This window comes from Protopterus annectens, chromosome 13.part0 (genome assembly GCF_019279795.1).
Source record: "Protopterus annectens isolate FY-2018-M chromosome 13.part0, PAN1.0, whole genome shotgun sequence".
NCBI lineage: Eukaryota > Metazoa > Chordata > Ceratodontiformes > Protopteridae > Protopterus > Protopterus annectens.
In genome coordinates this window covers 891,617,388-891,632,759 of record NC_056747.1, presented here as the reverse complement: position 1 = coordinate 891,632,759, position 15,372 = coordinate 891,617,388, and the positions used below count along the sequence as shown (strand labels likewise).

The 15,372-nt window shown below is 43.5% G+C and overlaps 1 protein-coding gene across 2 annotated transcripts in view; it reads left to right on the top strand.

The window, feature by feature from the left end:
- NF1 (neurofibromin 1) overlaps positions 1-15,372 on the top strand; it is a 5,218,972-nt gene that overhangs the window by 753,526 nt on the left and 4,450,074 nt on the right. For both annotated transcript variants that reach the window (XM_044054637.1, XM_044054636.1), the window contains exon 4: positions 2,030-2,220. In XM_044054637.1, coding sequence (XP_043910572.1) covers positions 2,030-2,220 — 191 coding nt within the window. The remainder of the gene's footprint in view (positions 1-2,029; positions 2,221-15,372) is intronic.

The window sequence follows — 15,372 nt, the reverse complement described above, 5'->3', positions numbered from 1 at the left end:
CTCCCGCCAAGTCACTATAAATTGGCACTCTGTCCTGCTGCAAATAAAAAGACAAACAATACACACACCTTCAAGTTGCTACTAAAACAGTAGCCAAGTAAAAATGTGCTCTAATACTGATCAGCTGTTGGTTAGAGTAAGATTTTTGGCCGCACGTTTTTTCCAAATACTTTTTTGAACTTCCACCTTTTTTCTCCATTTGGCCAGAATGATACTCACTTAACTACAAGGAGCAACTTTGTTTTCGTAAATTATATTAATCACAGGCTGTAAGTTGACAAGACTGTACCTCCTCTTCTCTGTAATTAGATCAACCGCTATCTCACTGCCCCCGTGTCACAGTTTCATCACTCTCTCCTCAAGTATCCAAATCTAATACTGAATTAAAAACTAGCTAAGCTACAGTTTTCACTGTGTGATACTTTAAACCTCCTTTAATGGAGGCCCATGGGAAGTATGCATATATGACCCCTTAAGAGCATTAAGTGATTCAGCCACATGGCTTCTGAATGTCCATGACTTTTTAAGTCTTTGTGCTGCACTAGCGTTGTCGCCTCATAGCAAGACATTGTCCCATTCGATTCTCAGCTACAGCGTCTTCTGTGTGTTCTGTGTGGAGGCATATGTGAATGTGGCATGCCTTCGTTGAAGGTTGTGTGTCAGGGCTGGTAACCCGGTACATAAAAATCCACTACCAATCATTAGCGGACCGGAGTTCCGCTGTGGCGACCCCTAACCGGGAAAAGCCGAAAGACACACAAACAGTGGTTGCATTCAGGCCAGTGAAGCCAAACACATCTAGTGGGGGTTTGGCTTTATTGGCCTGAGTTAAGCTGCCCCCTCTTTTCATTGTTTAATTGATAGAAATCACAGGTAATGTTGCATTCTTTTTCAGTGTTATTTCTCTTTGCTATATGCAAGCCTGTGTCTATTTCTAACGAATGTTCAATGCTATCTATCTACACTTACCTGTGTTTTGCATTTCTTCTGATATCATGTAACTGTATTTCATGTGTATGTCAAAAGTGTTAAATGTGGAGCTTTCTCTGGGCCTCTGTGACAAAGGACCATCTGTCCTGTAAACAAAGACTGATAAAAACCAGGCCAGCAGTAAGAAAACATTGGAGGTACCTGTTAGAGTGCACTCCGGTGTGGCTGCTGCCGCTAATGCAACTTTTTTGAAAGTCAGTTTAAGGCTTTCATGATTTTCTTCATTTGGTCCTCCATCCACAACTTTTCCAAGCATTACAAGTTGGACCTGCAAGCAAATAAAAGCAGAAGTGGGTTTGCCACAGCAGTTATTCATGGTATTCTTTAGCCTTCATCCCGTTTGGGTTAAACGTCTTGTAGTTCTGGTAAGAGGAATACAGCTTGCAGTGGGGACCACTGTATATGCAGCCCACCAATAACAGTGGGTAATCAGCACAGCAATGTAAACTCCCAACCTTTGATTCTACCCACTTATCAGTAGTGCCTGTGTGTGCTGGGGATCCATTAGATTATCCAGAAAAAAATGTTTTTTTCCCATAGTTTGTCAGTGACATTTGTTTTCCCCCGGTTTTGGCTGTTTTGTCCCATTTACCATGAATTGTTAAGGTATGTTTGCTTGGGCATGTCTTTGTAAGGTTATGAATTATGGATTTGAGAGGGCTGCCAACAACCCTCCTGGGAGCTTTTCTGTTGGAAAGAACTGAGGTGTGGCTTAAGAGAATCCTCCTCCTTGTATGCCATATGTCACTTCAGTAGGCGTTAGGAGTTTGGTAATGGGAGTGTTCATTGGAAGTTCCAGCGTCTGGTCCATATGTTTGGAAATCTAGCTTACAGCAAGTCTTAGTAGTGATCATAACTGCAGTATTTTGATTTCTCTTGCTTCTCTGTGTTATGTCTCTCTTATGACCAAGTTTAACGCGTCTGTCTGCTCTTGTTCTTCTCCCGCTTTGTGATTTTTGGTGTATTTTGCCAAGTGAAATTCTGAAAGTTATAACTAAATACATAAATGTACAGTATATACTGTTCTGTTTTTTTGCAGCAGCCTAAGGATTGTCTTCGCCTAGATGAAACCATGTTGGTAAAACAGCTGTTGCCAGAGATCTGTCATTTTATTCACACCTACCGTGATGGAAATCAGCATGCAGCTGAGCTTCGGAACTCTGCTTCTGGAGTACTCTTTTCCCTTAGCTGTAATAATTTCAATGCAGTCTTCAGCCGCATTTCGACCAGGTAAGACACCTACAAATGGTATTCATAAATTAGAAAAAAAAATCCTGAATTGTTGGGTTTATGGTCTTCACCAGTGTGGCAGGTACATTTTGTGTAGAAAATGGAAAACATGGAAAAGTAATGGATTCAGTGCAAGAAGAAAATTTCTTTGTCAGAGTTGGACTGTATAAACTATATACAGTACCTTAAGGGAAATGATTGGCCAGATATTGATGATCATTTTAAAAGTAAAAAAGGTTAGAAAATATGTGCTGACACATCTGAACAAAATGATGTGCTCATTTTGGGTATCTGACCTGCAGAACTTTGATATTACTAATTATGCTCATCTATTTGATAATGAAGTTAAGTACACATGGTCCAGTCTAGAACCAAAAATTATATTTACAGTGAATTGAGGAAAAAGTGTAGATCTTGCAGAGTTCATTAAGAAAAAGGGGTACATCGCCCTGTGATAATTTTTGGGGGGGGCTTTGTTCTTGTATTTTTTGGTTGATTTTATAAATATATGCATGCGTACAGACACTTTTTAAAAAAAGTTTTGCATGTCTCCACTGTAGTATGTTGAAATCTGTTTGCCTGCATTTAAGAAATGATATAGAAATATACGGTGTTGAGTAAAAGTGATGGGGCACTTAAAAGGTAGGATAAAGGAGAAATCCTAAAATCTAGGTGTTTTTACAGTATGTAGAAATGCATGCACTTGTGTAAGATGTCTGCTTGTCAGTTTTACAGAATGTAATTAACTTAGTGTATTTGATGCCTGTCTCTGTGATGCAGAATGTTGAAGCCCTGTCTGTGTTCCCGAAGACCTGGGTTTTGAATAGCATCTTGGATAGAACAGGAGTGAACGATTAGTGCAGACATTGCCATTTTGGGAAGTATAAGTGGTTCCTGTGCAGCACACTTGTTTCTGTGCAAGCTTATACTTTTATGATACCACAGGCTTCTAAGCTTCTGCTGATTGTGTGTGTATACACAAGCATGCAGACATCAGGGGGGAGTAAGAAACTATTACATTGACACAGGTGCTCACTTCAGCCATGGGGTGGAGGTGAGTGTAGGGCTGTAAAGAAACACTTCAGTACACTGTACTCAGTAGGATGTCAGGCTGCTGATGAGGGAGAGGAGGGCATGTAGATGTTCTTAGTGTTTCACTGTTGCAGTCATTACATTTGGGTAATCTGCTGGCAGGTTGCCCTCAGTCGGCCTGATTAACAAAGTCTTGGGTACTGCGTCTGTTGCTGTCTCTTCTTCCATGACGTCAGGTCGTCAGGGGTATAAAACATGCAGCTGATGCCATTACAGCAGCCTTTCTTGCTGTGCGGTGCCCGAAGCAGAAGCAGTTCTCACAAGTGCCAGTCGGCCGACTCCTGAAATTTTCGTTTTCTCGTTTCAGAACCAAAGTCTTTAACTTAAAGCCAAATACTCCGTTGGGGAAATTTTTTCTTCCTCCTTACCGATGTCAGTAAAAGTTAATAATTGCATTACTTGTGGGAAGCAAAATACCTCATAAAGATTTTCATTTGTACTGTATTCTTTGCCTAGGCCCTGACCACAGCGTACCTTGCTGTCGGTTTTGTGCTTTATTTAATCAGCGCACTATCCGTAGTCAGTACATTTTTGCCTCTAAATATTTCGGTTCTTGGTTTAAGTATCCAGAAATGACATTGGTTAGCCACCCGACTACCGGAATTCCGAAAACACTCAAAGATAAAGACGGAGACAGGTTGCCTAGATCCAAAGCTGCTGACAACGCTTCTCTAAGCCAGTTGCCAGTTCGCCGGTACTCTGTGAGGTGCTTTTGCAGCCCCTGATACCCGCTACTTCTGATTCGCAAGCCTCTACTGATACCTATTCGGAGTCCGGTATGCTGCGAGATGCTTCAACTGTGGAACCTGCGGATGTCTCTACCTTGCATGGGTCCAGAGCCGCTGTGCAGGCACCGGCTTCTGAGGGTGTATTCAGGCATACGGACTTACATATTAAACAGACGCCTCCTTCTTCATTTAGGTCTAAATCTTGAACCGTGCCTAAGAAACCAACGCCCAGGACGCATGCTCAGGCCTCTGTGCCTAAAAAAACAAATGATAAGAATGGCTGAAGATCTTAACTTTAATAAGGGGAAGCCAACCTTCCCCTTCTAAGAGACCCAGGGCTGAAGTTGTTTATGAATCATCTGACCAGGATTCTGATTTTTCTGATTCTTTTGATGATCTGGATTTGCCCTTATCTATTTATGAGGATTCTGATGCAGAGGATTCTATTCCCTCTGCTTCCCCTCCAGAGAATTTTTCTTTTAGTGAAACCTTACATACTCTAAGGAAACATTTCCACTGGGAAAGCCAGGATTTTTCTGATTCAAAAAAGAGGCTTAGGGATTTCTTACTCCTGCCTCAGCATAGGCCTTTAGCTATACCTCCTGTACTAAGATTTGTTGATTATTTCTTTTCAGAATCTAGTTTGGCCCCTGATTCTTTTCCTTCTGCTCCCAGAAAACCTGACAGATATTACAGGGTTCCTGATTCACACAAATTTCTTTTTAAAAATCCTATTGCAGATCCAGAGACTATTTCACAGGGACCCAGGGGCATTAAGGCTACTGCTAAAAATCCTACCCCTTCTGATAGAGACTTCAGGGCGCTGGATAGATGGGGTAAGAAGGTTTACAGTTATGCAACCTTGGCCATTAGGGCTTTAAACTGCCAATTTCATATGTTAAAGTATCAACAGCATGTTATTGGGTTGATTCAGCACAGTCAACATCATTTTCTGTTTAAAGTAAAGAATTACAGGATTTAATGCATTCTGCTGAACAGGTTGGTAAACATACCTTGCAATGTGGATTTGATTCATTAGAGGCCTCTTGCAGGGCTGCTGTTACTGGGTCTGTGCCCAGAAGGCATGCTTGGCTTAAGGAGCAATCTTTGCCTGATCATGTTAAAGCTAAACTGTTGTATGCTCCTTTAAATCAGGACCGCCTGTTTGGCAACAAAGCTGAGGAAGTTCTTGAAAAGATGGATGATGAGGCTAAATCTATGCAAACTGTTAAAGATTTTTTGCACGTTCAGCCTCCTAGATTTAGTAGGCACTGGCCCTCTAAGAATTGGTCTTTTCCAGCCCCTTCCAGGTCTTCTCAAGCCAAACCCAGACACAGCAGAAACCCCAGATTTCAGTCCCAGTGGACACACAAGACTAAGCAGTGGGGGTTTTCTGCACCCAAATCTGGGAATAGTAAGACCCCCCCCCCAATGGAAAACTGTGTCAATGACTTTGTTTTAAACCTTCCAAGTACTTCCTAACTGAATGCTCCTTTAGGCGGATAGATTGGTATGCAGGCCAAAAACTGGGAACTCGTTACTCAGGACAAATGGTTTTTAAATAGTGTCCCAGGGATACAGATTTCACTTCCACACGTTACCAACACCAAGCGGGTGGCCAGATCTACCCCCAAATCAGTGGGCAGAGGCCCAAAATCAAGTACTCTCTCTTAAGCATGGGGGCTCTTCAGTTGGTACCAGAAGAGGAAAAGGGACAAGATTTATATTCAAGACTTTTCTTGGTACCCAGAAAAGGCAATACATGGCATCCTATCCTGGACCTTTCTACTCTAAACACCTTTCTGGTGATTCCAAAATTTAAAATCCTGACTCTTCACCAGCTGCTTCCTATGCTAGGCAAAGATGCATGGTTAGCAACACTACTTAAAAGAAGCATACCTGCACATCCCTATCAGTCTTGCAGAAGATACCTACGCTTCAAAGCAGGCTACATGCACTTATCAGTTCTTTGCACTGCCCTTTGGCTTATCTACTGCGCCCAGGGTATTCACAAAGTGCATAGCTCCAGTATTGCATTTTGCAAAGAAATATTCAAATATTTCCATACCTGGATGATTGTCTAATTCAGGCAGAAAGCCAGGACATACTTCTGAATCATCTGGCCTTTGTTCGAAGGGTAATGACTTGTCTTGGGTACACCATAAACGAAAAGAAATCACACCTGGTACCCTGTCAACAAATTCTATTCCTGGGAGCAAGCTTGAATGCAACTTCCCAGATGGCTTTCCTCACACCAGAGAAACTGATTTATTTGGCAACCTACTTCAAACAAGTGGCCACAAAAACCCAGCTATCTGCAAGGCAAATAGTGCAAGCCTTGGCGTTCATGGCCTCCTTCTTTCTTCTAATTCCATATGCAAGACTGCATATGAGGAAACTACAATGGTATCTCAAAAGCCTATGGTGTCAACATTCACAGGATGTCGAAGCAATGATTCCTATCATACCTTACCTATACCCAGAGTTCCTTTGGTGGGCAGAGGCCTGCCACCAAAACAGGGGACTACCATTCACACTACCCCCTGCCCCTCAAACCTTAACAGGACGCATCAGACTATGCATGGGGGGGCTCACCTGTCAGGGAAGTGCTTTCAGGCAAATGGAACCCAATTCAAATGCACCTGCACATAGATCAAAAGGAAATGTTAGCTGTACAGAATACTCTGACAGCCTTCAAGGACCACATTCTTCCAGGACAACTAATGGTAAAGACTGACAACACCACTGTCATGTGGTGCATAAACAAGCAGGGGGGGGGTACACATTCTTACCCCCTCTGCAGACTAGCCGTGGCATTGTGGAACGCAGCCTTGAGCTACCAAATGAATCTACAAGCTCAATTCCTGCCAGGAAAACTAAATACACTGGCAGACGGACGAAGCAGAAACCTCATGGACCCACACGACTGGAAACTGGAACCAAGGATTTTCAACATGTTGACAAGAAAATGGGAGAGCCCAGAAGTAGACCTGTTTGCCTCCCCCTAGAACCATCAATTGGACAAATTTTGAACCAGGGTTCCCCACAAGCTAGCTTGGAAAGTGGATGCTCTATCCTTCAGCTGAAAAAACCTATCAATTTATGCCTTTCCTCCTCTGCCTCTGCTCTCCGAGGTACTACTAAAGAACAAACAGGACAAGCCAAGGACGATTTTAATTTCACCAGACTGGCCACACCAACACTGGTACACACCCCCTCTTGCACAGTGTGACACACTTGGCCCCATGGCATCTGCCTCAGACTCCTTCCCTGTTGTCTCAGCATGAGAACCAGATTCTGCACCCTCAGCTGCAAACCCTGAATCTAGCAGCCTGGCTAATTACCTAATCTCTCCTTTACCATCCCTCAGTAAATCAGTTATGGATATCATTTTAGAGGCAAGGAGGCCTAGTACTAGAAAATCTTATGCTGCAAAATGGAAACAATTTTGTGCCTGGAATCAATCTCAAGGGATGAGCGCAGCAGTGCCCAATTTACCTCAGATTCTACATTACTTGACTGAGATGCTTCATAAGGACTTGTCCTTTTCCTCCATCAAAATTCACGCCTCAGCCGTTTCAGCTCATTATAGCACAGAGCCTCCCCTCTTCTCTCACCCACTGCTCAAGCAGTTCCTCAGGGCGGCCAAAAATTTAAGGCCACCCAAGAGAGCTCCAACTCCAGCCTGGGACCTTAACTTTGTCTTGGAGAAACTCACTCTTCCTCCTTTCAAGCCAGCTGCTACTGCAGATTTAAAATTCCTTTAATGGAAAACAGCTTTGCTTTTAGCAATCCCTTCTGCAAGAAGGGTATCTGAATTACAGGCCCTTATGGCAGTGGAGCCTTTCATCATCTTTCACGTGGACAGGGTATCCCTCGGAATCAATCCCTCCTTCATGCCCAAGATGGTATCCAGTGTGGCTGTTAATCAGTCCATTCATTTGCCTACCTTCTTTCCTAACCCACAGAACAAAGGGGAATGGGTACTGCACTCCTTAGATGTGCACAGACAACTTAGATGCTACTTGGGCAGGACTAAAACTCAAAGGATATTTGAACAACCGCTGGTGGCATTTGCTGCAGGGACGGAGGGGAAAGCTATTACAAAGCAAACCATTTCAAAATGGATAGGCCACTGCATTAATTTCTGCTATAAGCGCCATGGAAAACCTATCCCACAGGGCATCAGACCCCATTCAACCAGGGCTGCATCTGCCTCTACAGCCTTTCTCAGGGGTGTCCCTACCAGGGACATCCTAGAAGCTGCTACCTGGAGTTCTGTACATACTTTCACCAAGCATTATCATTTGCCATTCTTCTCTAAATCCAGAGCTGGCTTTGCCACTGCAGTCTTGCAGGGCCTTATAGCTGGTCCTAATTCTATTTAAATTCCTCCTCCCAACTTTGGCTGTGGGAATCTACCCAAATGTAATGACTGCAACAGTGAAACATGAAGACCATAGTACAGTCTTGTACACTTACCATAAATGTAGATGTTCGAGTGTATTCACTGTTGCAGTCCTGGTTACCCTCCCTCCAGCCCCCTTTCTTCTTTTGGCTCTACCTCTACTCTCCCTTACTATGCTCAAAAAGCTTTTTGGTGTATTTGCTTTTTTATTGGAGGTATATCCTTGTAACTGTAGTTTTAATTGCTTCCCATTTGGGGGGCACATGACATCTGAGGCAAGAAAAACTGATGTAATGACGTCGGCTGCATGTTTTATACCCCTGACGACCTGACATCATGGAAGAAGGGACAGTATCCGACGCAAGACCCAAGCCTTTGTTAATCAGGCTGACTGAGGGCTACTGCAAGCAGATAACCCAAATGTAATGACTGCAACAGTGAATACACTCGAACATCTACACTTATGGTAAGTGTACACAACTGTACTTTTCTTGTAGAATTTGGATGTTTTTAAATATCTTTATTAACTTCATACATTGAACGGTGACATTTGTACATATACCATTATGGAAAAGAAAAACATTTTAACTTCCTGCATCATAGATATGTTGTCTAAGAATTGTCAGTCACTTCAGCATTACATAAATTTCTCTAATCCTGCATTCCTTTCAACTTCATTCCTCTTCCTAAGCATTATTCAGCATTAATTGTTCCCACAGGTGCCATTATTTCTACATAATTCGCTTCTTCCATTTTCTGAAGATTCCACCTCCAATTCCTTTATCTGCTTTACACTGTTTAGTACTTCATTACTGGTTGGCTTAGATTTTGGTTTCCATTTTGCAGTAGTTGTCTTTTTAGGAGCAAATACCATTAAACTTTGAGACCCCTTACTACGTCTAGGCAATTCATATGTATCTCAGCTCAAAATTATTTTCTGAGTTAAATTCACTTGCTTCCCAAACATTTGAGAATGTACTCCCCTAGGGAATTGTTTAAATTAACTAACTGGTCGCATTTCCAAAAAACATTTTCTCCAATACCTCTCTTTCGCATCACACCTCCACCAGTTATCTTCCAAAGGAAAAATTCTCTGAAATCTGCATGGAGTATAAAAATACCTTTGTGGACATGTCCATGCAAAAATCTTAAATGTTTTAGACTTTGTGTACTTTGGAGGTATACAGATGCCCTCCCACTGTTTATTTGTGAATTGCTTTTCCAGTGTCTTTCCAATCTTTTCAAACCTTTTTTTTATCAATTCTTACAGTTGTCACACAGTAGTTTATATGTCCTACCAATTATCCCTTTTTAAACAGCAGTGCAAGTCCTAGATACAACTAAAAATTCAACCAAAGCTGGATGTTCACTTCATACACCTGTATCCCCTTCTCTTTGCCTATGCTGTATCAGTCTGTTGTAAGGCGGGCAGTCTAACCTGCAGTTCAGACTCCTGCTTGGTCTCATTCCACCCTGTTACCTTTCCCTGTCAAGTTATTTGCCCCAAATACCTTGGTTCCTTTGCCAATTTTCACCAACATATTCCATCCCACTCTTGCCTGTTTTCTATGCCCCTAAATGCAGTCATACCAATTTTCAAAATCTCCCTTCTCCATTCCTGTGTTGACTTGGTTCTTAGAATAGATTATTCTACTTTATAAGTATAATATTCTGTATCATTGTCACTCTTTAATTGCTTGCATGCAAAATCGTACTCTTATTTCTTGAACCCCCTGCCTTATTTCATCATCATGCCTTTCCATTTTGATTTGTAAATTTCTGCTTATGTTGCATGTAGGAGTCTCTAATATGTAGCTGTAAAGTATCCTTTCAGATCCGGTATCCAAAACCACCTTGTATTATGAGAAGAATCAACTACTCCCACAAAATAAATTCCTTCAACTCTTTTATTACGGATGACAGCTTCTCTAGTTATAAAAAATATGCCTGACTTGTACATAAAACTAAAGGAACTAGATACATTTTCACTGCTTGCATCTTACAGTCCGTATCCGTAATCAAGAGCTTCCACTTTCACGTTATCTTTTGTTTATTCTATTCCCAAATATCCATAGCTTCTGTAATCAAATCACTTTTAATCCACATACCTAAATGCATATATTCCCATTGAACTGGTTCAGCAATACCAATATCATGTGTGAGTGCATAGTTTATTGCAGTAGCCTTAGTTTTAACGTCATTTATTTTATATTCTGAAAAGACGTAACCGTCTCATAATGATGTCCTTCAAGAATGCAACTGCAGTCCTGACATATGGGTTGTCCTGCCTCAGGCAGCCCTTCGGTCGACCAGATTCCAAAGTCTGGGTCCGGCGTCGGCCGATGTCGCTCGCTCCCCAACGTCAGCACGGCTGGAGTATAAAGGCATCAGCCGACGCCATCTTCTTCAGTCTTTCTTGCCGCGCGGTGCCCGAAGCAGAAGCAGTTCGCAAGTGCCGGTCGGTCAGCTCCTGTGTTTCTCAGTTACCGAAGTCATCTAAAAGCTAAGCACCCCGTTGGGGAACATTTTTTCTTGCCTCAGCCGATGTCAGAACAAATTGAAAAAGTTAATAATTGTTTGTCTTGTGGTAAACAAATACCTCATAAGGACTTCCATTCTTATTGCGTCCCTTGCCTGGGCCCAGACCACGACGTCTCGGCCTGTGCTGCCTGTGCCTGCTTTAATAAGCGCACTCTAAGGCGCCGGGCAGAGTTTGCCGAAGAATTTTTCGGAGAATCCTACGCTTACATCATGCCGTCGGAACAACCGACAGCACACACTACCAAAAAACGAAAGGACCGGGACCGACATCCTCGGCCCGCGTCTTCCACTGATGCAACGCCTAAGCCCTCCGCGAGTGCTTCGGTCCCTACGGAAGTGGTAATCCAACCGCTCCAGGCCGACGACACCGCCTTAACTCGTTCTTCGGTCTCAGAGGCTACACCGGTGCTGGTGATTGATTTTCCTCCAGAAACCGAAGTTCTGGAACTACCCGACACCATTCCTGTGGACAAGGTTACCCCTGCACATGGGGCAGCCAGGCCGCCTGTATCTATGTCCATCAAGGCCTTTGCACATGCTAAGGCCTCCAGCCAGGCCAAGGCCCATCCTAAACCTTCTTCTCAGGCCCCTTCTTCTGATAGACAGATCATGTCTCTTGCTGCAGATCTAATCTCTCTTATCAGGGGGTCTCAGCCTCACCCAGACAGAGGTTCTCAGCCACCTGCGGAAAAAAGGCCTAGAACAGAGCAGGCAGATAACCTCTCTTCAGATGAAACCTCTGGGGATTCAGAGCATTCAGATACCCAAGAAGAATCCTTCCAGGCCTATGAGGACTCTGATGCTGAGGAATCAATTCCCTCTGCCTCTCCTCCAGAGGATTTTTCCTTTGGTGAAGTCCTTCACTCCATGGAGGAACATTTTAAGTGGCAGGGTCAGGAATTTTCAGATTCTAGGAAAAGGCTACGTACCTTCCTTAAATTATCCCAGCACAGACCTTTAGCTATACCTCCAGTTTTGGATGTCCTGGATGATGTATTCTCAGACTCCAGTGCTTCCCCTGATTCTCTCTCTCCTGCTCCTGTCAAGCCAGACAGATATTACAGGGTCCCTGACACTTACAAGCATCTCTTTAAGGCCCATTCGGTGGATTTAGAAACTATTTCACAGGGCCTCAAAGGAGTGGCTACCTCCTCAGCCAAAAATCCACTGCCTGCTGACAGGGAAGCAAGGTCCCTGGAGAGATGGGGTAAAAAAGTTTATACCTCTTCCACCCGTGCCATGAGGTCACTTAACTGCCTTTTTCATATGTTTCAATACCAGGATTTTTTACTAGATGATTTGCAGAAAAGGCTAGCCTCTCCTGAGCCTATAGATAGAAAGGCATTGCAGGATTTGGTTCATAATACTCAGCAGGTTAGCAATCATTTTCTACAGTGTGGTTATGATGCATTGGAGGCTTCATGTAGGGCAGCTGTGACAGGGGCTGTTATCCGTAGACATGCTTGGTTAAAGGAACAGCCACTGCCGGATCATGTTAAAGTAAAGCTCCTGGATGCACCTCTGGATAAACAGAAGCTTTTTGGTGCTAATGCTCAGGATGTGTTGAAGTCTATTGAGGAGAAGGCAAAATCAGTACAGACAGTAAAGGATTTCCTCCAGGTTCAGCCACCCAGATTCAGCAGAAGTTGGCCTTCAAAGAATTGGTCCTTTCCAGACTCTGACAAGTCTCAAAGGGGAAAGAGCAGGCGTGCACGAGGTAGAGGGCAATACCGAGGTTCCTTCCGGGGCCGCCAATGGCAACCACAAAATCAGAGAAGTGGCACAGGTAGTTCACCTGCACCACAGGGACAATCACAATGACTTACCTTTCACTCCACCTACCAAGGCTCAAAGAGAAGCACCTCTAGGCGGAAAATTATTTTTATTCTCAAAAAACTGGCATATTATAACAAAGGACAATTGGATTCTGGACATAATAGACAGAGGTTACAGGTTCCACTTCCATACCTTACCTACAGGACAAGGCATGCCAAACCTGCCACAAAATCAAAGGGCAGAGGCGCTCATAGAAATCTCAAAGCTGTTACAAATAAAAGCAATAGAGAAGGTTCCTCCTCAGGAACAAGGCCAGGGATTTTACTGAAGACTGTTCCTTGTTCCAAGAAAAGAAAAACAATGGAGGCCTATATTGGACTTGTCCGTTCTAAACACTTTTCTCATTGTGCCAAAATTCAAGATGCTGACGTTACAGCAACTTCTTCCCATGCTGGGCAAGGGGTCTTGGCTGGTTACTCTGGACCTCAAGGAGGCATACCTGCATGTCCCTATCAGACAGTTGCAGAAGATACCTCAGATTTCTTGCAGGAACAGAGCACTATCAATTCTCAGCATTGCCGTTTGTCTTATCTACTGCGCCCAGAGTATTCACGAAATGCCTGGCATCAGTAGTGGCACACTGCAGACTCCAGGGGATTCAAATATACCCTTACCTGGACGACTGCCTTATACAAGCAGACAGCAAACAAACCTCGATAAAACACTTGGATTATGTCATTCAATTGCTGCAGTGTTTGGGATACACAGTCAACATGCAAAAATCAAGACTACTGCCATCCCAAGAGATTACTTTTCTAGGAGCAAAACTGGACACACAGCTACAAATGGCTTTCCTCACAGAGGAGAAACAAGAACATTTGACAGATTACTTCAAAAGCCTAGCAAAACTAACCCACCTGACCGCAAGGAAGACCCTGCAGGCCCTGGGGTTCATGGCATCTTGCATTCTGCTAATTCCTCTGGCAAGACTACACATGAGAAAGCTACAATGGTACCTAAAAAGCTTGTGGTCTCAACACAGCCACAACCTAGAAGACATAATACCACTCATACCATGCCTGCAAAGGGAATTTTTGTGGTGGGCTCAAGCAAGTCACTTAAACGAAGGCATGCCTTTCAACAAAGCTCCAACAAGTCAAACTATTACAACAGACGCCTCGGACCATGGATGGGGGGCGCACATGGACGGCAGATGCATTCAAGGACAATGGACTCCCATGGAAATGCATCAGCACATAAATCAAAAAGAGATGTTGGCAGTGATACATGCAATAGAAGCCTTTGGAAAATCTCTTCAGCAAGGTCATCTGCTAATACGGACAGACAACACCACTGTCATGTGGTACATAAACAAGGGGGCACTCATTCTTACCCCCTCTGCAGATTAACAATGACTCTTTGGGAAAAGTCCCTGAAACTGAACATCTACCTGCAATCCCAGTTTGTTCCGGGCAAGGACAATGTTCTGGCAGACAGGTTGAGCAGAGATTTCTTGGATCCACACGAATGGATGCTACACCCACGCATTTTCTCACAAATAACAACTGCATGGGGGAAACCAGACATAGACCTCTTTGCATCTCATCTCAATCATCACCTGGAAAGGTTCTGCACAAGAATACACCATCCTCTAGCCTGGAGAACGGATGCTCTTTCCTTCAGCTGGAATGCCCTAACAATTTATGCATTCCCTCCTCTACCTTTACTCACCAAGGTGTTACTAAAGATCAAGGCAGAACAACCAAGAGGGATCTTGATAACTCCAGACTGGCCAAGGCAACACTGGTATCCACTGCTACTGAGCATAACGCACACCAAACCGTGGCCCTTGCCTCAATGGCCTCTGCTCCTGACTCAACACAATTACAGGACTGTTCATCAGAACCTGCAAACCTTGAAGCTGACAGCTTGGAGGGTTCCATGACTGTGGCCCATGACTCCCTCTCCAAAAAAGTTCAGGAAATCTTGCTGGAGGCACGCAGACCTTCCACCAGAAAAACCTATTCGGCCAAATGGAAGAGATTCATCATATGGAATGTCAACAAGGGCCAGGATGCATCACTGATGAACATACCTCAGATTTTAGAATACTTGGCAGAAATGTTTCACAGTGGCCTCTCATACTCTTCCATCAAAATCCACGCTTCAGCTATCTCAGAACATTACAACTGTGATCCACCTGTGTTCTCGCATCCCTTGCTAAGACTGTTTCTAAGAGGGATAAAGAATATAAAACCTCCAAGGAAACCACCAATCCCTGCATGGGACCTCAATTACGTCTTAGAAAAATTAACTCTTTCTCCTTTCGAACCAGCAGCATCTTCAGAAATGCAATTTCTCTCTTGGAAAACAGTTTTCCTGTTGGCAGTCACCTCAGCAAGAAGAGTCTCGGAGATAAGGGCCCTCATGGCAGTTCTTCTTTTCTCATTTTTCATCAGGACAGAGTTTCTCTTAGGACCAATCCTTCATTCATGCCAAAGGTGATATCCAGAGTGTCTCTAAACCAAGCAATTCACCTGCCTAACTTCTTTCCTAACCCTCAAAATAAAGGGGAAAAGCTGTTGCATACTTTAGACATTCACAGGC